The 24,824-nt window shown below is 35.5% G+C and overlaps 1 protein-coding gene and 1 pseudogene across 1 annotated transcript in view; one reads left to right on the forward strand and one right to left on the reverse strand.

The window, feature by feature from the left end:
• DACH2 (dachshund family transcription factor 2) overlaps nucleotides 1–24,824 on the forward strand; it is a 198,832-nt gene that overhangs the window by 158,589 nt on the left and 15,419 nt on the right. The window contains exons 5-8 of the mRNA XM_015127763.3: nucleotides 18,181–18,329; nucleotides 18,455–18,602; nucleotides 22,283–22,429; nucleotides 23,620–23,685. Coding sequence (XP_014983249.3) covers nucleotides 18,181–18,329; nucleotides 18,455–18,602; nucleotides 22,283–22,429; nucleotides 23,620–23,685 — 510 coding nt within the window. The remainder of the gene's footprint in view (nucleotides 1–18,180; nucleotides 18,330–18,454; nucleotides 18,603–22,282; nucleotides 22,430–23,619; nucleotides 23,686–24,824) is intronic.
• On the reverse strand, nucleotides 2,799–3,422 carry LOC100423773 (COP9 signalosome complex subunit 8 pseudogene; annotated as a pseudogene).

Consider the following 24,824-nt stretch of genomic DNA (forward strand, 5'->3'; position numbering starts at 1 on the left):
GATGATGTGCCCGGAGTTTGTTCCTTCAGATGTTCATATGTGTCTGGAGTTTCTTCTTTCTGGTGGGTTCGTGGTCTCGCTGACTTCAGGAGTGAAGTTGCAGACTTTTGCAGTGAGTGTTACAGCTCATAAAGGGAGTGTGGACCCAAAGAGTGAGCATCAGCAAGATTTATTGTTAAGAGTGAAAGAACAAAGCTTCCACAGTGTGGAAGGGGACCTGAGCGGGTTGTCACTGCTGGCTCGTGGCCTGCTTTTATTCCCTTATTTGGCCCCACCTACATCCTGCTGATTAGTCCATTTTACAGAGTGCTGATTGGTCCGTTTTTATAGCACGCTGATTGGTGTGTTTGCAAACCTTTAGCTAGACACAGAGCGCTGATTGATGCGTTTTTACAGAGTGCTGATTGGTGCGTTTACAAACCTTTAGCTAGACACAGAGTGGTGATTGGTGTGTTTACAATCCTTTAGCTGGACAGAAAAGTTCTCCAAGTCCCCACTCGACCCAGGAAGTTCAGCTGGCTTCACCTCTCAATACCAAACTGAAAATAATTTCATGGGACTCAAATGTTATAAAGTTGATTTTTAAAGCACTTTATCCAAATAAGTGACTCATAAAAATATGCCAATTTCATAGAATTGGAATTTAGGGCAGAAATTTTGGGTGTTTTGTTTAAATCTGATTACAACATATTGGTAATGAAAGATTTTACATATTAATTTTATCTTTATTTTCCTTTCTTCATGTTCCAGAATTTCTCTGGTTATTGAGTTCATAATATTTACACATTCATAAAAACAGAAAATGTTAAACAACTGCATTTAATACTAATCATTGAATTTTGTAGGGCTTCATGTCAAGTAAATCTTAAAAATATTTTTCCTCCTAAAGAAGTATCATTGGCTCTGAGTACAGTAGTCCCATCTTATTTGTGGGGGATACGTTCCACGACCCCTGGTAGATGCCTGCAACAGTGAAGTGTACTGAACCCTACACATATTGTTTTTTTTTTCCTATACATGCATACCTGTGTTAAAGTTTAATTTATAAATAAGGCATAGTAAAAAATTGACAACAATAACTGATAGAAACATAGAACAACTATACCAATATACTGTGTAAACATTATGTGAATGTGGTCTCTCTTGCTCTCAAAACATTTTATTGTACTGTACTCCCCTGTTGTCTGATTGTCATTTACTAGGAGTAACAGAAATCTTTGGAAAATGAAATCACAGATAAGGGGCGACTATTGCGTGTATAAGGATAGAATCCAATTGGGAAAGAAAAGAGGAGAAAATCATAGTGATCTAAAATGTCACTGGAAGTTGAGAACTGACTATGTTTCTCTTTACATTTCAAGTTTTGACAGATTTTAAGATGTTTAATAAATATTTATTTTACATACATAAGTATATATATAATATATATTTATATTTGCAAGCTAATAAAACCATCAAACTTTTACTGTCTGCATAAACCCGGCCTCAACATAGACATAATTTTATATTCAGTAAACACTTAAGATTCTTCTTTCAAACTAAAGTTCTTATGATAGAAAAATGAGAAAAAAATTCTCAAGTACTAGGGCTATTAGCAAAAGTGAAACATGTCTGTAGTGTCTTTGCTTCAACATTTGCCATTCCATATGGATTCGTAAATATTTGTTACAACAGTAAGTAATTTTCATGGCACATGTATACATATGTAACAAACCTGCACGTTGTGCGCATGTACTCTAGAACTTAAAGTATAATAATAATAATAATAATAGTAATAATAAAGAAATGTTAACATCAGTAAAATAAGGTCGAATTTGCCAGGAAAAATTAAGATAGATTTTTCATATTGTCTTTTTTTCATTTAAATATTTATTGAACTAAAGCAGAATAAATGAACTAAAGTCTGTTTTAACCTGTAGATATAAAACAGCAACTTCAAATATTCAGAGAGGTGTCACACACTGAATGAAAGACTCATTTAGTATTTCTGCAAAGGGCAGAACTTGACCCAGAGGATAAATACAAGCAATCAGTAGGCCATTGGATAGTTGTACAAAGTGTATCACATATCTTAATTGCTTCTTTCTTCATATAATGCGTTCCACACTTAACTTTTCCCATCTTATAAAAGGAGATAATACAACTTAATACTTCTCATGAATATCTTAAATGAGTCACATTTCCGTGCAAGCCCTCCACTGCCACCAATAGATGTACTCACAGCATTGGAAAACATCTAAAGTTAGCAAACTGGTTTAGTATAAAAATGGTTGATTTGTTTCTCAGACATATTTCTGTATTTTTACATCAGTGGCTCTCAGAATTTGGGGAGAAAAGAGAGCATAGTCTCCAAAGAGGGTAAATCATAATCCCTAGCAATACAGATACTGCCCTCAAACTCCAAATGAATCATTACAACTATACAACAATGGTACAGATGAGAGTGCGGTGTGTGCTGGGGCCTCTGCACAGACAAGAGATAGTTGACAACAACTGTTCCACAAGAAACAGGAAATCTTATTGCACAAGTCACTAAAAAACAAGCTAACTGCTGTAGCAATGAGACTCCATCCAGACTGTTAAGTATTACAAAATGAGAACTGTTTCAACAACTATTCAACATAATGTTTAAGAACAAAATGTACATACAACATTGTACTTTATATGTGTATTTTATCACATGGTAAGGAATGCTGAGGTGCTTCATCTATGCAACAAATTGAAAATTAAAACTTTACATTTCTATATTTGTCAATATACAGGATTCTGAAGGTGGATCTTAAACTCAGGGTGATAAATCAGTTATCAAGGAAAACCACATAACCCGTCCATCTGGATAACTGCTATTCACTGGAGATTGGGTGAACTGGAATTCACTCTGGCAAGAGAATAAACTTGTTAAAAGAAACATCTGGGGCCCTTGCAGTTGGCTTTCTGGGCATAACCATTCTTATGGTGGGGTCAGCTTGCCATTCTTGTTTTAATGTACTTTTCACAGACTCTTCTACAGGACGTCCAACAAAGGCTGCAAAATCATCAGCCGTTATTGAGATATATGCTTGAAAGGGCAAGGCAAAGGCTCATCTCCTTGTTGTATCTCTAAGTGCTTCCATAATTGACTGGAACATCTTAGGCTACTGGTAAGCATTGAGGGTTGTATACATCCCAAGGAAATCTCTATGCCAGAATTTTTTTCCTACTGAGCAAATTCTCCCAAGTTCAGAATTTGCAGATTTTATAGCAGGTGGTATTCTTTACCAAAGATATCTTGGGTTATTCTTGTCGTTATGGAGCAAATAAAAAGCTAGAAGCTGACCATACACTGGGGGAACAGCAGTTCCTCCAAAAGCCTGGAACTCTTGGCTCTGATCCAACAACTTTCTGAAACGGAAGTCATTTTCCTTCATCGTTGCCACTGGCATCTTCCCAGCCTGTCTTGCGGCCACACCTTCCCAACAGCCAGACCCCAAACTGTCCCCCTTTTCCTATATGCTTAGTAGAAAGTACAGTTATCTTACACTTGCATGTCTCCATGGGAATAAATTTACAACTTAAAATTGAGGGGAAAATGCGACTCGGTGGCTGACAAGATGGTCGAATAGGAACAGGAACAGCTCCTGTCTGCAGCTCCAAGGGAGATCAATGCAGAAGACAGGTGATTTCTGCATTTCCAACTGAGGTACCCAGCTCAAATCATTGGGACTGGTTAGACAGTGGGTGCTGCCCATGAAGGGAGAGCCAAAGCAGGGTGGGGCGTCAATTCATACTACTCAGGTAGTTTGAAGACTTCAGGCTCAAACTACCTTAGAAATAATCTGAGAGAGTTCAGTTACAGAATTACAAGTTTATTCTTTTGTCTGGTTATTAGGAAGACAAAATACAATGCTATAATACCTTAATTCATTCTTGATACACTACGTAAATTCTTCACTCAATACAAGAGTAAATTTTTTTGAAGACTTTATTGGGTGAATCCCGAAATCAATATATATTCAGTGCACTTCTTTTTCTTGAACATTCCAGATCTCGAAGGCTGGCATAGCTTCAGATGTAGCTCATCTTTTTCAGGGCCAAATCTGTGCTCAGCACCATGCTAAGTGTTTTGCATTTTAATTTTTTCCTTTAAACTTCCTACACACACTGAGGTAGATCTTTGTATTCTACATATAGAGTCATTGTGTAGCATCCCAACACACAGAGATATTCAGTAATGTTTACCATGCTATAAGAAGAAGGCAGACTCATAGGAAATAAGTTTAAATCAGAAAGGGACGTATCAGATGATTAACCATTGTATAATCATTTACATTCAACTGCATGACACATTTTTGAAAGGTTTCTAATTAATTGAAATTTTTTTGAAAATATTACTCTTTGTCTAGTAGTTATTAGAGAAAATCACTACCACACTCTTCAATTTATACCACTTTGATGTATACCACAATATAATGCACAACTAGGTACTTAAAAGTGTTTCTGATAAAAGTCATTAAGTTGAGAATATTGAAATAGAAGAAAGTAAAGTTGAATCAGTCCCCACAAACTAGAAATGAAGATGAAGAAGAGGCAGCATTAAAACACAAAACAAAATGGCACATTAATGTGTTCTAGTGCTGGCATTTACCTATCCTTGCCTCTTTGGATATAGATTATGAATTATTTTATTATTATTTTTATCAAAAAAGAGTGTCCATAAGATGGTATGATTTTTTCATAGCAATAGACAGCATCTGAAACTAGGATTGTGCTTTTTGTAAAGGTTGTTAAATTAAGCATTACGAATAGATACCAACTTCTTTGATAAAACTTAAGAAATTTTCAGGCGAGAAGCAACAGCTTTGTTTGTTTGTTTTTTGAGATGGAGTCTCACTCTGTTTCCCATCCTGGAGTGCTGTGGTGTGATATCGACACACTGCAACCTTCGCTGTCCGGGTTCAAGCGATTCTCCTGCCTCAGCTTCCCGAGTAGCTGGGGTTACAGGCACCTGCCACCATGCCTGGATAATTTTTGTATTTTTATTAGAAATGGGGCTTCACCATGTTGGCCAGGCTGGTCTTGAACTCCTGACCTCAAGTGATCTGCCCACCTCAGTCTCCCAAAGTGCTGGGATTACAGGCTTGAGCCACGGTGCCTGGCCGCAACAGTTTTTATTATCTTAATGTCTATGTTACTCAGGATAAGAAAAAAAAATGTGAAAATTACAGTGCTTTGCCTTATTAATTAGATATATATTTTAAATAAAATTCAACTTTCTAAAATAAATAATTAGGGACATTTTGAGTTAGCTAGGTTTATAACAGTGTTGCAGTTGTGGTATCAAACTCATCTATTAGGAAAGCCCTTAATTTTTTGTATAAAACATGTGATGCCTCAGTACCTCAATTTTTTTTTTAAGTTTTTTCAGAGGTGGAGTCTCACTACATTGCCCAAGCTGGAGTGCAGTGGCTATTTGCAGGCATGATCATAATGCATTGCAGCCTCAAACTCCTGGGCTCAAGTGATCCTCCTACCTCAGCATCCTGAGTAGCTGGAACTACAGATTCGTGCCACTGTACCAAACCCAGTGCCTCCATATTTTAGCTAAGACTGAAATCTCAGTATATATTCTCAGTGATTGTGGGGGTATGTGCACATACATGTGTGTATGCATGAGCAAGGGAAGGAAATGGCTAATGAAAACAGAATTGTCTAGCATTAGTACGGTGGTAACATGAAAATATGAATATGCATAGATTACAAACAGATATAATTGCACAGTTATGAGTGAGCATATTGATAAAAATGTCAAATCTGTGTAATTAAGGGCACGTTCCTCATGAAACAGTTTATAGGAGGTGACAAACTGAATTCTTTGTTATATAGACTGTTTTCCCAAGTTTTACGTGGTAATGTCATTCTGATTTTGAATTATCTTCAATTTTTAATGTTAATCCTCTAAAATATATTCTTTATACCTTTCTGGGATACAATTTAATTATAATCCATAGAATTCATTCTTGGAAAAATATTTTCCTTTTATTTGTATAGACTCATGTTTTTTACTATTTTGTTTCCTGAATCTATGCTACAAATTGGCCCCCACACATATTTCTCTGCAGTGTAAATTGATTTTCAGAACCTCTATATCTATAAAACCGACTGGTTGATATATGTCTTTAATTTTATTCAGTTTCTTGAAGTTTTGGCGATACGTACTTAAAATTAGGTATCATTTTTGAAATGATTTTTTGAAATGTGAAAAATAACTAGTTAAAAAATACATTGTGATAGGAAATCATGTTATAATCTTGTAAATGTAGCAAAAAATAACCTTTATATAGCCCAGTTGTTTTTTGAATTGTGATTCCCACACCAGCAACTTTAGCATCAATCGAGCACTTATTAACAATTCAAATTGCCAGGTTTTACTCTATACCTACTGAGTAAGAAACTCTGGAAGCAAGGAATGTGTATTTAAAAGACTTTCAGTGCATTCTTATGCATGATAAAGTTTGAGAACTATGCTCTAAAGTGCTGGATGAATAACCTGCTCTCTTCTACCTTCCATTGACTCTCTCTACTCAGATAAGTTAACTAACCAAATATGAAAACAATGATTTTTAAATTAGGCACCTGAATTGCCAGGTCAGAACAATAAATTTCCCTTCCTGATCTGTGCTAGGTTAAGAAAAGAAGTTTCTTTCTTGGTTAAAAAAAAAAAAAAGACTGGATGTCTCCAGGCAGGGAAGCAAAGTGAGAAATCTGCTTTACAGCCTCTTCAGCCAGCCAGATGCCTGAGCCCCCAGTAAGACTAAAAGCAAACCTATGTTAGAATCCTGGGGAATATGGGCAACATGGCTGACTTGACACAGTCAGGTTGAAAGCTGCCACTGAGGGACCACGATGGCTGGCATACTCAGATTTCAGAGGGAAGGCACAAAGTCATTTTACAAATGAGCCGGAGTTACAAAACATTATCACCTGGAAGGGTCATCTAATTTATGGAAATGGGTGCCCTCCTCCTCCATCTATCCCAAATACATCACTTTAAAACAGCAACTTTCTTTCTACCATACCCATTCCCAATCCTGCCTCTTGTTTGCCAGTTTATGATGCAGAATGTTACAATGTTACTCGGCACTGATAAAATGTTACTTTTTTTGTGCAGCCTTTTACACAGAGGTAGCCAGGCTGGTTTTCTGGAGAAGGGACTTGTACATACATGCCTGTGGTGCTTTTCGGTTGTTTATATCAGAAGTTGTTGTTTTTCTTTGCCGATTTTAGATCAAATTCTAGTTTCTTTCTGGACCCTCAGCAGTTTTGTATTTCTAGGCTCTATAAAATATATAGTTACTCCAAAAAAACCAGTCAGCTCTGCTTTATCTCTGATATATTAATAGATCATCTCAGAGATGATGGGAAACTGTGTGTGGGACAGAAAGCTTTATGTTTTAAATTTTTTTTTGCTCAGAGGACTATGCTATGTAGACAATTTCAATAAATTTACACTAGACATTCTGTGACAACTATACAAGCTATTTTTCAAAATTGTAAAATTTCAATTTGTCACAATACTTGTAGATTATAGTAATCATTTATTTTATTGGAAAGACTAAGAGTTGACCAGAAACTCTTTACCTCTATCCCCATTCTTCCTTCATTCTACCACATATTTGTAAATAAATAAATAAATTATATATTCATGTACAATCTTGTCTTTTTGAATAAAAAAGAAATAGTGGAATCAATTTGATGATTAGAAATCTTACAGGGCTTTAAGATTACCAGTCTACATATCCAATTCATTGCATAGGTTATAGATAGACACATAATAGTGACTATTCTAGATATTGAGGAGACAGCAGTGAGCAAATAAAAATCAGACAAAAGTCACTGTCCTCAAAAAGATTAAATTGTACTGGAATAAAATATTTAATAAAACAATAAATAATTATATTATACTGTATATTAAATGGTGCTAAATTTTACAGAACAAAAGAAATCATCTCAATGGGGGTAGAAATAGGGGTGCAAGTTGCAGTGTTAAATAGGATGGTCAGTATAGATTTCACAAAGAAGATACCATTTGAGCAAATCATGCAGGTAGCAATCTCAAATGAAATGCATAAAAACTCTAAAACACACCTTGTAAAGCATTTTGTTAGTTCTAAATTTTTATTTGACTTTTTTTTTTCTTATTAAGCTTCTTACATTCTCTACAGTTTGAATATCCCTTATCTGTCATGCTTCAGACCAGACAGGTTTCCATTATTAGTCCATTCTTGCATTGCTATAATGAAACACCAGAAACTGAGTAATTTATAAAGCAAAGAGGTTTAATTGGATAACGGTTCTTCAGGCTGTACAGGAAATATGATACTGGCATCTGCTCAGCTTCTGAGGTGGCCTCAGGAAACTTTCAATCATGGAGGAAAGCAAAGGAGAAGCAAGCCTGTCTTGGCACACATGTTTAAATAACCACATCTCATGAGAACTGACTCACTCACTATCATGAGAACAGCATCAGGAGATGGTGCTAGACCATTCATGAGAACTTTCTCTCAATGATCCAATCACCTCCCACCAGGCTGCATCTCCAACACTGGGGATGACAATTTGACATGAGATGTAAGTAAGGACACAGATCCAAACCATATCATTCTGCCCTGACCCCTGCCAAATCACATGCCCTTCTCACATTTCAAAATGAAATCATGCCTTCCCAACAGTACCCCAAAGTTTTAACTAATTCCATCAGTAACCTAAAAGTCTGCAGTCCAAAGTCTCATCTGAGACAAGGCTAGTCCCTTCTGCCTATGACTCTACAGAACAAAAACAAGTTAGTTACTTCCAAAAAACAATGAGGGTATAGGCATTGGGTAAATACTCCCATTCCAAAAGGGAGAAATTGTCCAGAAGATACGGGCTACAGGCCCCATGCAAGTCTGAAACTTAGCAGTGCAGTTATTAAATCTTAAAGCTCCAAAAGTGTATCCTTTGACTTCATGTCTCAGATCAAGGGCATACTGGTACAAAAGATAGGTTCCCAAGGCCTTGGGCAGATCTGCCCCTGTGGCTTTGCAGGGTTCAACCCCCGCAATTGCTCTCAAGGGCTAGTGTTGATTGTCTTGGCTTTTCCGGGTTCATAGTGCAGGCTGTTGGTAGATCCACAATTCTGGGGTCTGGAGGATGGTGGCCCTCTCTCACAGATACACTACTAGGCAGTGCCCCAGTGGGAACTCTGCGTGGGGGCTACAACTCCATATTCCCCTCTATTCTGCACTCATAGAGGTTCTCCATGAGGGCTCCACCCCTGCCATAGGCTTCTGCCTGGGGAACCAGGCTTTTCCATACATTCTCTAAAATTTAGGCACAGGCTCCCAAGCCTCGACTCTTGCACTCTGTGCTCCTGCAGGCTTAACACCACATGGAAGCGGCCAAGGCTTATGGCTTCTTCCTCTGGAGTATCAGTCCAAGCTGTACCTGGGTCCCTTTTAGCCACAGCTGAAGCTGGAATGGCTGGGATGCAGGGAGCAGTGTTCTGAGACTACACAGGGCTGTGTGGCCCTGGGCCTGGCCCATGAAATCATTTTTTCCCTCCTAGGCCTCAAGGCCTGAGATGGAACGGGTTGCCAGGAAGGTCCCTGAAATGCCTTTGAGGCATTTTCCCTATTGTCTTGGCTATTAACATTTAGCTCCGCTTTACTTATGCAAATTTCTTCAGCCCACTTGAATTCCTCACCAGAAAATGGGCTTCTTTTTTCCTACCACATGACCAGGCTGCAAATTTTCCAAACTTTTATGCCCTGCTTCCCTTGTAAACATAAGTTCCAGTATCAGGTCATTTGTTTGCTCACACATAAAAGCATACACTGTTAGAAGCAGCCAGGCTACATCTTGAACACTTTGCTTCTTAGAAATTTCTTCTGGCAAATACACTAAATCATCACTCTCAAGTTCAAAGTTTCACAGATCCCTAGAGCAGGGGCACAATATAGCAAGGCTCTTTGCTAAAGCATAGCACAAGTGACCTTTACTTCAGTTTCCCATAAGTTTGTCATTTCCATCTGAGACCTCCTCAGTCTGGGCTTCATTGTCTGTATATCTATAAGCATTTTAGTCACAACAACTTAAAAAGTCTCTAGGAAGTTCCAAACCTTCCCTCATCTTCCTGTCTTCTTCTGACCCTCTGCATTCCTCCAATCTCTTCCTGTTATCCAGTTCTAAAGCTGCTTCCACATTTTTAGGTATCTTTATAGCAATACCCCACTTCTGGTACCAATTTTCTGTATTAGTCTGTTCTTGCACTGCTATGAAGAAATATTTGAGACTGGGTAACTTATAAAGAAAACAGGTTTAATTGGCTCACAGTTTCACAGGCTGTACAGGAATCAGGATGCTGGTATCTGCTTGACTTCTGGGGAGGCCTCAGGGAACTTTCAATCATGGTAGAAGGCAAAGGGGAAGTAAGCATGTCTTATATGACCAGAGCAGGAGGAAGAGATAGGTGGGGAGGTGTCATATGCTTTTAAATAACCAGATCTCATGAGATGTCACTCACTCACTATCTTGAGAACAGCACCATAGTTCTCATTCATGAGAACTCCACTCCCACAATCCAATCACCTCACACCAGGCCTCATCTCCAACACTGAGGATTTTGGACATGAGATTTGTGTGGTGACACAGGTCCAAGTCATATCATTTTTAATTTTGGGTATTTCAGATTTTGCAATATTTGCATATACATAATTAAATATGTTGTGGATAGGACTCAGGTCTAAAGATGAACTTAATTTACTTTTCATATACACCTTATAAACTTAGCCTGAAGGTAGTTTTATAAAATGTTTTTAATAACTTTGTGCATGAAACAAAGTTTTTATTGTATTTTGACTGTGATCTGTCACATTATGTCAGGTGTGTATTACTCCACTTGTGGCTTAATGTCTGAGCTCAAAAAGTTTTGAATTTGAAGCATTTCAGACTTTAGATTTTCCAATAAGGGATCCTCAACCTGTAGAAGGGGAAATCTAGTTAACTGTCCATTCATTGAGATTTTCCTATATGAAAAATAGGAAAGAACAGTGCTTCCCAACCAGTATTGACATTTAGCCAGATAATTCTTTGTTGGGAATCTAGCGGAAATTGGGGGTGAAGGGCTTTCCTATGCTTTATGGAGCGTTTTGCAGCATCACCGGCCTCTACCACTAGATGTCAGCAGTACGTAGTCTTGACAATCAAACATTTCTCTAGATATTGCCATATGTGCTCTGGGCAACAAAATTGTTCCTGGTTAAAAACCACTGACTTGTGTCTTCAGGCCTTTAATGACTTGGAAAGTAAAAGTGGGCTAATTTAAGGTTAAGCTGGGCTCATCCAATTTTTACCTAGAGAAGGATATTTCTAAACATTGTGTTTCATGAGGTGTTAATAGATGCTTAGTTTGTCAAATATATGACTATATACCCCTCTTCCACTTCAGTAAATTTTCAACTACCATTTAAGTTATTTAATAAACACTTATATTGGATTTACTTTAGGTCAGAAATTATTCTATCAATTTTGCTAATAGTAGTTCATTAATATTTATAACAGCCGTAAGAGGTAGGTGTATTATCCTAACTTTACAGATAAAGAAACTGAGGCATAGAAAGGTTAAGCAACTTTCCCAGGGTCCTACAAATCATATGGCAGGGATTCAAACTCAAGCAATCAGGCTCCAGTGTATTTTGCTCTTCGTTATGCTCCTGCTTCCTGTCTTGACATATAACATTTGTTAATATTTAGTATTAGCATTTTATTTATTTAAAAAATTATTTCCATAGGATTTTGGGACATGGTATTTGGTTACAAGAGTATATTCTTTAGCGGTGATGTGTGAAATGGAGTCTGAGATGTTCTGCTTTAAAAGATTTAGCAAGTTAAAAATAAAGGAAAACTGTGCCCTGTGAAATACGAGTTTCAGATAAATGAGAAATCAATTTTTAGTCTAAAGATGTCCCATGGAATATTTTGGACATAATTGTATTAAACAATGATTTGCTGTTTATCTGAAATTCAAATTCCACTGAGCACCCTGTAATGGATCTAGCAATCCTAGCTTTAAGGAAAATTGTTAAATATTGTTTAGGCCAGTTTTCTGAACACTAATTTGAGCAAGGAAGTTTTTCTTGTTAGAACACCTAATATCACGTGGAAGTTCTGTGGGGCTTTAGTCGAAGGACAGTGGGAATGCCTTTCAGCTAGAGAGTGAATAGATTATTAAGGGTTCATTCCAAACTACAGTGATCTCTCCTTTGAACTCCCAGAGGCAAATAACAATCTATGCCACATGAACATGATTCAAGCTTAAGCATCCACTGTTTTCCTAACTAACGTATCCACTCCTTAATGACAAGAACAGGGTATCATACTTCTTCCAAACCTTTCATTGAACATAATATTTGTTATTGGAATAGTATTTTGTCTGAAAGACGATTGAATTCTAATACATGATTTATAAAGGAGCCTGTTATATGAAATTGCTAATCTAAGGATCCACAGCAAATGGGCATAATTGGTTTTAGAGTATCTGTGTCACTTTCTCAGGCTGATACATCTTCATTCCTTTGCTATTAGCTTTCTGTTTTCATTTATCTGTATTATTTTTATTTCATCTCCTTAAAGAAATACAACAATTTGGGGATCAAGCTTTTCTTTTCCACATTTGATGATGGCAATGCTTGAGGAGTCATTGAAGCTATGTACACTTCCTTATATTCACGCAGGTCACATTACACAGCAGTTGGTCATTTTATTGTTGTAATTGTTCCTCAGTTTGTGAGAGGGAAACAGGTGTCTCACTTGTCCTGAATGTAATAATAATGACGTTGCCAAAAAAAAAAAAAAAAAAAGAGTCACTTGGGACAGCTGTATTTAGGCAAAAGTTCTCAAAAAAATAATAAAGTATAATTTACTTGATAACGAATAAAACTGATGACCTGGTAGGGAGCTACATTTTTCTACGGCTGGCGTAGTCAGCTGTGTTAAGTTTATATTCCTGTATCACAATCCTTAAAGCTCAGAGGAGAGACACTCCATGAAAAATGGGAAAATAAGCACTAGAGTCATGTAGAGAGCCTCTAGCAGCCTGGACTTAATTTTCTGGGTGATTTTTCTATTTTGAGTATTCACTATATGTTTATCTTTCTTTCCTACAAAAGTTCTCATCAACTTTTTTATCTATTCATCTGGACTCTAAGAAATATATTAAAATGAAGAACTTATTCTCTAAGTGGATGCTCAATCGCTATTACAAAGTATGTATGGCAGGTTTAACAAACAGGCTTAATAAAAGTGGTTTCCACCTTGCTTTAATAACTGGAGAGGTCGCTCATGTCCTTGACTAAATAGCAGTTCTCCTATCTTTACTTTGTAGTTTATACTATTATGTTCTATGTACTGATAAAGCTTTTACTATTTACATTTTGAATACCAGCTTTTTAAATCAAAAAAATCAAAATCCTTTTTCCTGTGTTTAGTAAGAGATGCTCTTATTTAACCAATGGCCTATGCTTCTAGTACTTGCCCATTTAAAATTTTATTGCCAATTAGGATTTTTCAACCCTATCTACTAAATTCCTGCATGACAGTGCACCTATTTACATTCTGAAAAGAATTCGGATGCTGTTCAGATGTAAAAATATATTACAAGATTGAAATTGATTTCCAATTCATTTGCCATTCATTTTTGTAGCAAATGAGTTAAATAGGAAAAAAAAATCTGATGAATAGTTTGACAGTTTCCTCTTGCATACGCTAAAACGTAATACACTTCCACTACTTTTGGGCTATTATGGACCTTAACATGCAATGTGACCTTGGTCTGAAAAGCATGTTTGGTTAGCACAGAAACTTAATCATAAGAAGTCATAAGTAGAATCCTTCTTCTTTATGGCCCTTTTTCTAGGACTAGGAAATTTATTGCTTGTGAGACAGGTAGGATATGAACAATGGGCCAAATAGAGTCCAGGGTTATCTCATCCATGTTAAAACTGCTGCTGAAAATCGATGTGACCTCTGCTACACTGTCCTCCCAGTTCCCACCCTCTGTGTCCTATTTGTCTTTTGATAGAAGCTTAGATCCGTGTGCTGTCTCTATGTGTCTCTCTTGGGCCAGATTATCAAAATGAATCATTGCCTGCATACCTCTTATATTTCTATTTATTTTCCTGGTGTTGACTAGGTCTGATGAAATATGATTCTTTTTGTGTTTGATCCTCACTGCAGCAAGCAACACCTAATTCAGCTGTGTCTATCTCTTTAAAGAAGAGTAATACTATTTTGAAACTCCAATTTACTGTACAGCAACATTATAAACCATAGACCATGCAACCTGTCTTCATCGTCAATAGTAATTTTCCTTTCAGCCAATTTAATGGCATTTTTTTATCTTCAAATAGAAGACTTCTAACAAATTTAATGTAGTTATAATTTTGTTTTGTGCATACTAAATGTATTGCTTTCCTTTTCAGCTATCTTGTTTGTAAAGTAACCCTCAGAGTCTCACCACTGAGGTTATACATATGTGTAAGTGATATGTAACAATGAATCCATTATTTTAAGAGCTCTGTCCTTGACACAAAATATTTATTCAGGGAAATGATTATATTGTCTCTGAATCAGCAGGAAGTTAATGTTATAACTTTGTAGCACTTCATTTTATAATAGTAGCTTTTCCAGGCTACATAAATTAATACTTGAAGATTTATAAACATCAGTATAAAAGTACAGAACCTTTCCAGCTGTTATAAATATTGATATATCATCATTATAAAGTAATTCCATCCACTTAATGCATTCATGTGGAGAAGGAAAAAATAGTACTTAAATATAGACATCAAATAATGCAATTGAAGCATAACATTGTGGTTAATTGTTGAGAAATGTACCTTAGAAACCTTAGAGCTGCTGCCTAAGACATGTTTTAATAGTGTTTTTATGAGATAATACTTCAAATGAAACCATGTAGCTGAATAAGGTCACAGAATTTGTGATAATGGGCTGATTCTCTCTGGCATAGTTTAACTCTTCTAAACCTACCACTGACTTTACCAAAAAAAAAAAGTAGAGAGGCAAATGTCTTGTAAGAGTTTAGGGTTAATTTTAAATAGTCAGAGTTACATAACTAGAGTATAAAAATAAACTACAAGTGAATTGTAGAAAACATTTGCATCTGTGAACAAAATACTGTTTTTAAAGCTTTACTAAAAAATAATTTCTGGGAAGTTATTCTCATAGCTTTCTGTGCTAAAGAAAATTAATAGACATGGGGTTTCTCCATGTTGGCCAGGTTGGTCTCGAACTCCTGACCTCAGGTGATCTGCCTGCCTCGGCCTCCCAAAGTGCTGGGATTATAGGCGTGAGCCACTGCGCCAGGTAAGGTATTGGAAACTATCTCCAATGCAACAATGTTGAGAGTTGTAACTTCATGAAAGGTGTTTAGGTCAGGAGAGCTCCGTCTTCACGAAGGGATTAATAAGCTATAAAAAGAGCTCGCAACAGAGAGTTCACTCTCTCTTGTGTGTCTGACTTGTGCCACATGAGAATGCAGTGAGAAGGTCCTCGTCATATTCTAGTGCCTTGATATTTTACTTCCAAGCCTCAAGAATTGTGAGAGAATAAATTTATGTTCTTTATAAATTAAAAAAATAAAATTAATGATATAGTTCATGCATTTTATTGAATTATTTAAGGTCAATAAACAAATGCTCTTTTTAATATTTGGATTCAAACAGTGTGAAACTGTTGACTCTAATAAAATCATATAGCATTTTTAAAAATGATGTTGGTTTGGAAAAATAAAAAATGTAAAGGTGATACATACTAAGAGCCTTTTATTCAGAGATAGTACTAAGTAATCTCACTGAAGTTTCCCACAAATGAATGGCACAACTTCCCACACGAGAAATTCCACAGCAAACGGTAACTGATAAATTAATGGGCTCAAGACTCTGCACACTGCATATGTAGGCTGCTTGCAATTGCAAAATGGAGTCAATATATGACAAATCCATATTCCAAACCTACAGGAACCAGAACCAAGAGACCTTTGTTGTTGTTGTTGTTTCCAAACCGTATGAAATTGGTTATGTCTAGATTTAAGCCAAGTCTTTTTTGTTGAGCGAGTCTCATTAGAATATATGGAGTCACTGAATTTTTTTTCTGACCAGAGAGATGCATATTTTTTAAACTTTACCTGTGCTCTCTTGATGAAACTAAGATACTCCAGTGAGCAGCGTAACTGTGTGAGGTGCTATGATTCACCCCGTCGTGCACTGCTGATGAACCCAATTAAGAGTAACTGAATTTGTTTCGTTAACATCCCAAGATTACCTTTCAGTGGCAGTTTCTTTTTACATATGCATTTACAGAAGACAATTTATCTAATTCATGCAGGTCATATGAAAGACTGTCAGCCAGAATAACCAAGTGTTCAGGGTTCTCAAAGTAGGAGGGGATTCCTTTATAATTAGGTATATCTGTTTGAAGCAAATGTAAAACATTTATAAACAAAAATTCTATTCATAGCTCTTTATTGAGTAATGAGACTATTGAAGAATACAGCATAAAAATAAAAGAGGAGAATATGTGTAACTTGTGATTTTATGTCATACATGTTATTTTCTGATAAGGGATATTCCATGAAATAAAAAGTAACACTGGACAATAGGTGCTGGAGAGGATGTGGAGAAATAGGAACACTCTTACACTGTTGGTGGGACTGTAAACTAGTTCAACCATTGTGGAAAACAGTGTGGCGATTTCTCAAGGATCTAGAACTAGAAATACCATTTGACTCAGCCATCCCATTACTGGGTATATACCCAAAGGATTATAAATCATGCTGCTATAAAGACACATGCACACGTATGTTTATTGTGGCACTATTCACAATAGCAAAGACTTGGAATCAACCCAAATGTCCATCAGTGACAGACTGGATTAAGAAAATGTGGTACATATACACCATGGAATACTATGCAGCCATAAAAAAGGATGAGTTCGTGTCCTTTGTAGGGACATGGATGCAGCTGGAAACCATCATTCTCAGCAAACTATTGCAAGAACAGAAAACCAAACACCACATGTTCTCACTCATAGGTGGGAAATGAACAATGAGATCACTTGGACACAGGAAGGGGAACATCACACATTGGGGCCTATTGTGGGGAAGGGGGAGTGGGGAGGGATAGCATTAGGAGACATACCTAATGTAAATGACGAGTTAATGGGTGCAGCACACCAACATGGCACATGTATACATATATAACAAACCTGCATGTTATGCACATGTACCCTAGAACTTAAAGTGTTAAAAAAAAAAAAAAAAAGTAACAGTGGAAACAATCCAAATAGTCATCAACTAGAAAATGTTTAAATGCAAGCTAGTACATTAATGAAGTGAAATACTATTCAGCAATAAAAATAAACCACCGATACCTGCCACAACATGGATAAGCTTAAAAAACATGCTAAGAGAAAGAAGTCAGACACAAAAAACCATGTATTGTAGGATTCTATTTACATGAAACATTCAGAAAAGGCAAACCTTTGGAGATAAAGCAGATTAATGGTTTCTAGGGGCTGAGGTGGGAAAGAAGATTAATTGTAAATGGACATGAGGAGTCTTTATAGGGGAAATTAAGATGTTCTAAAATAGATTCGTGGTAATGATTAGACAACTCTAGAAATTTACTAAAAATGAAGTGTATACTTAAAATAGGTGAATTTTATTTTATGTAAATTATGCTTCATTAAAGCTGTTAAAATAATCAAGATAAATAAATTGATTGACAGATTAATCGATTTAGAGAAGAAAAAATAAAATGTTGCTTATGTTTTTCCAGGAAGTTATCTGAGTATTTAACTTATAGATATTTATAAACACATATGCCAATTGTATGTATCTTAAATTTTTTTCTGCAGATTTTATACCTCTTTAGCCATAAGCATTGTTTCAGTTTCACAAGTTCTTTACTGAAATATTTATTTTTTGAAATTAGAGGCAGCTGGAGAATAAATATGACTTCTAATCATGAGAATGTCAGTCATTTAGTTTTAGAAACAAAATCTTTATAGATGCTTGGTAGAGGTGGCATAGTGAGACTTTTGAGCTCTTAATCTGTGAACCTTCTGATATTAATTTTGTTTTTGCAGAAGAGGTACCAGTACAAATTCCAATAATGAAGTCACCCTTGGACAAGATACAGCTGACTCCTGGGCAGGCATTGCCCGCTGGATTCCCTGGACCATTCATTTTTGCTGATAGTCTGTCCTCCGTGGAGACTCTGTTGACCAACATTCAGGTCAACAATATTTCTATAAACAAAATAAATGTAATACAAGACATTAGCACCTACATATATTATTTTATATTTGATAAATTAAAACAGATAAGATGAACTGCATGTCATTTCCTGTACCTTGACAGGGTCTATTGAAAGTGGCTTTGGATAATGCTCGCATCCAGGAGAAGCAGATTCAACAAGAAAAGAAGGAGCTACGACTGGAGCTTTATAGAGAGAGAGAAATTAGAGAAAACCTTGAAAGACAACTTGCAGTTGAGCTTCAAAGCAGAAGTAAGTTTTACAAGTTCAATTACAGAGTGAATATTATGCTGGAGGTATTTTCAATACTAATAGAAATATTCTCTGAGATATCTTGGAATTGCCGAAAACAAATGATAAGCTAAGAATTAAGTACTGTGTATAAACCAAAACGTCGCTCTTTATACTAAAAGAAAATGAATTATGTCTGCACTTTGGGCCAGCTGCAGATTTGGAAACATGAATATTTATTGTTATCTCACAATTTCATGAAGTTCACCTGAATATAAATAATCTAACAATTCCTTATATATGGAATGCATACCCTTTGCCAGGCACAGTGTTAGATTATGGGATTATAACACGAATAAAAAACAGTCTCTGTTTTGGAAGGATTATGTTTTAGAGAGCTAGTGCAATCGTTTACTTTTAACACAAAGTGGCAAAAGCAGCCATGTCCAGTCAATATGATTATACAGAGAGTGAGTAGTTAGCTTAGTTTGTTGACAGTGGTTAAGGAACACTTCCTGATACTGACACCTGAATCTGAATCTTGAAAGATCAGGAGGCAAATATATATGTGTGTGTGTGTGTGTGTGTGTGTGTGTGTGTGTGTGTGTGTGTGTGTATATATGAGAAAACCTAAGTGATTTGGGCAAGCTAGACAGAGGTATCAGTTAGCAAAGGCTTGGGGACAAGAAACTTCATACATGGATAACTAAATACAATTTATTATAATGTCGTTGAGGTTTTTGAAGTGAATAGTGGGAGATGATGGAGAAAGTTGGGAGTGGAAGCTGCATTATGAAGGACAATTTTAATCATGTGAAAGCTTGGACTTTATCCTGTAGGTGATGTGAAATATTAAAAGATACGCAGTGGAATGATCTGATTTGATTTCAATTGGATCAATCACCACCATGTTGGGAATAGATTGGGGGAGTGCATATAAAACTAGAGAAAAAGAAAACTATGCAAAAGGAGATTGCTGTCATCCAGGCAGTGGTGAGGAGGACTGAATTAGAGTAGCGGAAATAGGGATGAAGACAAAAGGGAAGGAATGGAGATATTTACAATTGTTCACAAATAGGATTAACTTTCCAACTGTGAGTAGCCACTTGATTAATGAATAAATGAGAATAGTTCATATCAAAACCACAGAGAATTAAAAACTTAACTTTAGTCAATAATTTCCACATCTTCCCTATATTTATCATAAAATACTAAACAGCCATAAACATGACATTTATGAATTTCAACTTCTTTCCCTTCCCTGTTTACTCTTCTGTGTAGGGGGTCACAAAGCCTAAAATTAGCAAAGAGAGTGGAAAAGACAGGCAAAGAAAAGGTGTGAAAATCCATAATCCAAATATAATTACCTGAACAAAGAAAGATGACTACAGTTGCATGAAATCTACTAACTTTATACTAATTGAAAGTAGCATATTATACTCTGAAATTTATTTTATAAAATGGAAAACATACTATATATTTTCCTTAGGGCCTAGGAATCATTGGTTTCATTCAAAATGGAAATTTAGTCTTTGCACTTAAAAAGAATTAAGCCCGTTTTGCTTATCTTGTCAAATTCATGAAATACTACAAAGCAAAGACTAAACCATCTTTTTAATGTTTGGAGAAATTGATATATTTCTGATATTTGGTATACAAAATATAATATTATGATTAACAGTCATAAGTCACATTTCTTTAGTAGAGAGTTCCTTAATACCAAACATCCAAAAAAAATTGTATGTTAAATATAATAAGGCTCTTAAATTGGCTTATGAAAATCCACTACATATGGTAAAATTGGCTTCTAACTTTTAGGGATCTATTTATTTTGATTTCTGTTCACTGACTTTTTATAGACCCATCAGGTCTGTATTTATAATTCATATCTATTGTTTTTTAAAAAGTCCTTAGACATGGTAGGTATAATATTGTATCTATTATCAAATTTTCTGTGAAGTATTTGTATTTAATAAATGTAGCATTTATCACAATATAATAATAATAATACCACTAATACTATTGCTTTCATTATTACTACTACTGCCATTATCATGACTACTAATATTACTAGGGTTAATGCTTATCAAATGTCTAATATGTAGCTAAGCACCTTTTTTAGCATTTTGTATGTAATGACTACCATAATTATAGGAAACTACTTTGTCATCTTGATTGATCTATAGAAACTATATACTTCATCTCTCTGAATCTCAGTATCCTCACCTATTACAATAGTTGTTCTAGATAATCATTAAAATTTCTTTTACTTCGTTAAAGATCCCACACCCGGTATACCCCACTTTTAATGACAAAGAATTTACTCTTTACCTAAAGTCACGTGATGGGAAAGACAGAGGGGAAATTGATATGATCATAAAATAACATCTCTCCAAAGAAATAGTAAACATACTAAGTCCGTCTGTGTGTGTGTGATATGTATGTGTATATATATATGAAGAATATATGTAACTACATACATAAAATTATAGATAACTATATATAAAACTATGTATGTATTAAAATAATTTACAAAACTTTTTTTTCTAATCGAAGGAAACAATGTTCCACACTCAGAAACAATTTCTACCTAATTTCCTTTTGGTTACTAGTCATAGTGTGTTACTTGGATTAAAAACACTTATATAATATTTTTTTACAGATTAAACACTTAAAACCATAGAATAATATAGCTACATGAAACCTTGGAGGTCACCTGCCTTGGTCCCCTGGCCAATTATATGGTCTTTAGGCTTTGAAACAACTACCTATGTGATCTTTGGTCTTCAGGCTTTGAAAACTAGTGGCTGTGTTTTCTTGGGTAAATTTCTTGACCTGTCAAGGACTCAGGTTCTTCATCTGCAAAACTGAGATAAAAGTGTTTTTCTTACTTGAAAGTTTCTTATTTTTATGACTGGCAGCACAGTAGATTTATCTGCACCATCATCACCACATACCCACTAGTAATGCATTGCACTAGGACATTAGGATGACTACAATGTCACTAGGTGATAGGGATTTCTAGCTCCATTATAATCTTATGGAACCACCATTGTATATGCGTTCCATCATTGACTGAAATCTCATTATGCAGCCTATGACTGTATATACACATGCGGAGAAAAGCGAGAGAGAGGCAGAGAGAGAGAGAGAGAGAGAGAGAGATTGATAATATGTACATTAAACAGGCAGATATTTGCCTTTACAACTGGTAACATTTCAGAGGAATGGACACTTGCCATTTTCAGTTTTAAGGACTATATTTTGCAAGCTAATAGATATTTTCAGGATTTTTTTGCATTTTGAAATATGAATAGTAATCAGTAACCTGATGAATAAAAAGAATATTTTTCTTGAGAGAATTATAAAATGTTTAATGAATCATTAAACGCATATAGAGACTCAAAGTAGAAGACAATTCTCCACCACCACTGCCACCATCATACAAATGCATGTGTATTACAGAACATACACTCTGGAAGTGTGAAAATATAAAGAAGTCAGTTGTGTGATTGAAATACAGTATATAAAGCATTCTTTAGATGACCCTAATGAGAATTCGTACCAAAAGAACGCTAATCATATGTCAAGTGAAACATTTCTATATCTCTCTATATCTATATCTGTGGCTTATAATTCATCAAAACTGGCATCCCTATTTCATTGCTCAAGTCTTTGCAAGCTACGTTTTTACATTTCAGCTACCATGCAAAAGCGCCTGAAAAAGGAGAAAAAAAACAAGAGAAAATTGCAGGAAGCCTTGGAATTTGAATCAAAGCGCCGAGAGCAAGTGGAGCAGGCACTTAAGCAAGCCACCACTAGTGACAGTGGCCTGAGGATGTTAAAAGGTAATGTCTGATTTGGACTTTCACTCTCAAGGTAAACAAAGCAAAACTGATTCAAGAAAAATAGAAGAAGGAAAAAAAAAAGAGAGGAAAGCAGGAAGAAAGGAAGGGAGAGAGGGAAATGGATATATTTTGTCCAGGAATGATTAAAAAATCAATTTGAGACCAAGTATTTTAGAGCATGAATTAAAACCAGTCAAAATAACCACTGTTCAGGAGATACAAATAGCCTTGGAATAATAGGAAATCCTACAGACTTCTGCAGTAGAAGCAATAACACTGATAACCACCCTGCACCTAAAATGTAGGTGCATTAGATCTTTTCATGTTAGAATATGCTGTTGTTTGGTGAACTGTATTTTGATTAGCTATGCAATGCTTGTTCCTTTAATGCAGATTCCATCAGTGTTGCCATGCCTAGGGAGTACCGGGTTGAAAAAAACATGTTCTGAGTTAATCCCTGCAGATCCTGTAAACGGAGATGCTTGAATTATGAAAGATCTTCATTCCAAACTTTTTTGATTCTATTTTTAATTCTGAGGCCTCATAACATTGTTTCATCTCACTCAGACCCAATTTCAAGTAAATGTTCAAATAAATGTGTACACACACAAACAGAACCTTTTTACATCAAAATTACTAGCTTTTACCTGAGCAGCACAATCATAAAACATTTGCCCCTAGAGCCAGTAATACATGAAGACCACAAACCGTAATGAATATTTTGGTATTCACTTGCACTTTATATATATATATACACACATATATGTGGATATATATATTACACACATATATGTGTGTGTGTATGTGTGTGTGTGTATATATATATATCATAAATAATATCATGAATCACATCTTACAAAGGGAAAATATAGCATGAGGATGGGGGCAAGTTAACCTGACAGTCTTAGGGGGTTTTAATGGACAGACTATTTTGCTAAGATTTATTTTTAGAGAATGAAAAAAATAGAGATATTTACAATATAACTAGAAATATATGCTCAATTGTAAGATTCAGCTGCGGTTTATAATCCTCCCTCTTGCCGTTAAAAACAGACATACAAAAAACAAAAATGCCACCCAAGGTCTTATGTTATCTGTAGAACCAAAGTACTGGCTTACTGGAGTTTTCCTTTTAAATGAAATCAGGAACCACCTCATTGTACCTTAATCTTGCATGTCACTTATTTCAGATACTGGAATTCCAGATATTGAAATAGAAAACAATGGGACTCCTCATGACAGTGCTGCTATGCAAGGTAGTGTCAACTGCAAACTTGTTTCTATGACTGCTTATTATGTGACCCCTGGGGATGAGGTGGGGATGAGCTCCTATGATGATACTCTTCTTATAAATAAAATAAATAAGTTTTAACCCTTCTTACTTTATGACACAGGAAGCAATTTGCAGTTTTTTTGAGGAAAACAATACTTAACGTGGGTTTGAAAACCCAATAACTATGGTTACATAGGGACTAATAATTTTACATATACAATGTGAGCAAATACGTTTAGCTGTAAAAAGAATACACATTTGTACATCAGGCATATTCTAAAAATGCATAAATGTGAATGTAATTTACCTTTTCAAAGTGTACAATACCATGAGGTATTTTTGTAATTTCACCACTTTACCCTTTGTAAAAGCCACAGGTACAATAAGTATAACTTATCGAAATTTTAAAGGTGTTCCAGACAACATTTTTTTCATCCTTTAAATTTTGATGTTAATCTTAGAGACCACTTAAGTATGAAAATCAGGACATGACTTATAATTCGTGATTTCCATGATTATCACAAATGCTTACATCTTTAAAAATATTTGACAATATTTAGTAGTAAGAAAACAGATGACACAAATCACTATAGAGTCTCACTGGAGTGCAAAAGCACATAAAAATATGAGTTAAATGTGACCACTGAAAATGTTCCCGGTTGATTCCAATGCACTTCTAGAACTTTGCATGCAGATTACATTTATTTTCACACTTATTGTGATAAAATACCTCACTCTAATAAAAAATAAAGAACATTGTAATGAGAAAACTATTTCCTAACTTTGAAAAATGAAGACAACTATGAATATGTTGCTTGCTGGAATTAATCAGTGCCTTTCTACTGTGTGATGAGTGGATCTACATAAAGGCAACAGAACTGGATGTGACCAAAATATCCATTTTGGTTCATCTGAAGGTCACCATTTTATGTGGTAGCTTCCTAAGTTGTTTTACATGTAGTTTTACGAGTCATCTTTATAAAACCAGAAACATTAGCTCTCATGGATACTCTAGTGATGCATGACTCTGTTGCAGCTGGGTAGACCTAACTAATGCACTAACTATGTTAGGTGTAAAAGCATGCATGCTTACCTCATTCATTGAAGCTTTTGCTGTTTCTT

The sequence above is a fragment of the Macaca mulatta genome, chromosome X (assembly GCF_049350105.2).
Source record: "Macaca mulatta isolate MMU2019108-1 chromosome X, T2T-MMU8v2.0, whole genome shotgun sequence".
Taxonomy (NCBI): domain Eukaryota; kingdom Metazoa; phylum Chordata; class Mammalia; order Primates; family Cercopithecidae; genus Macaca; species Macaca mulatta.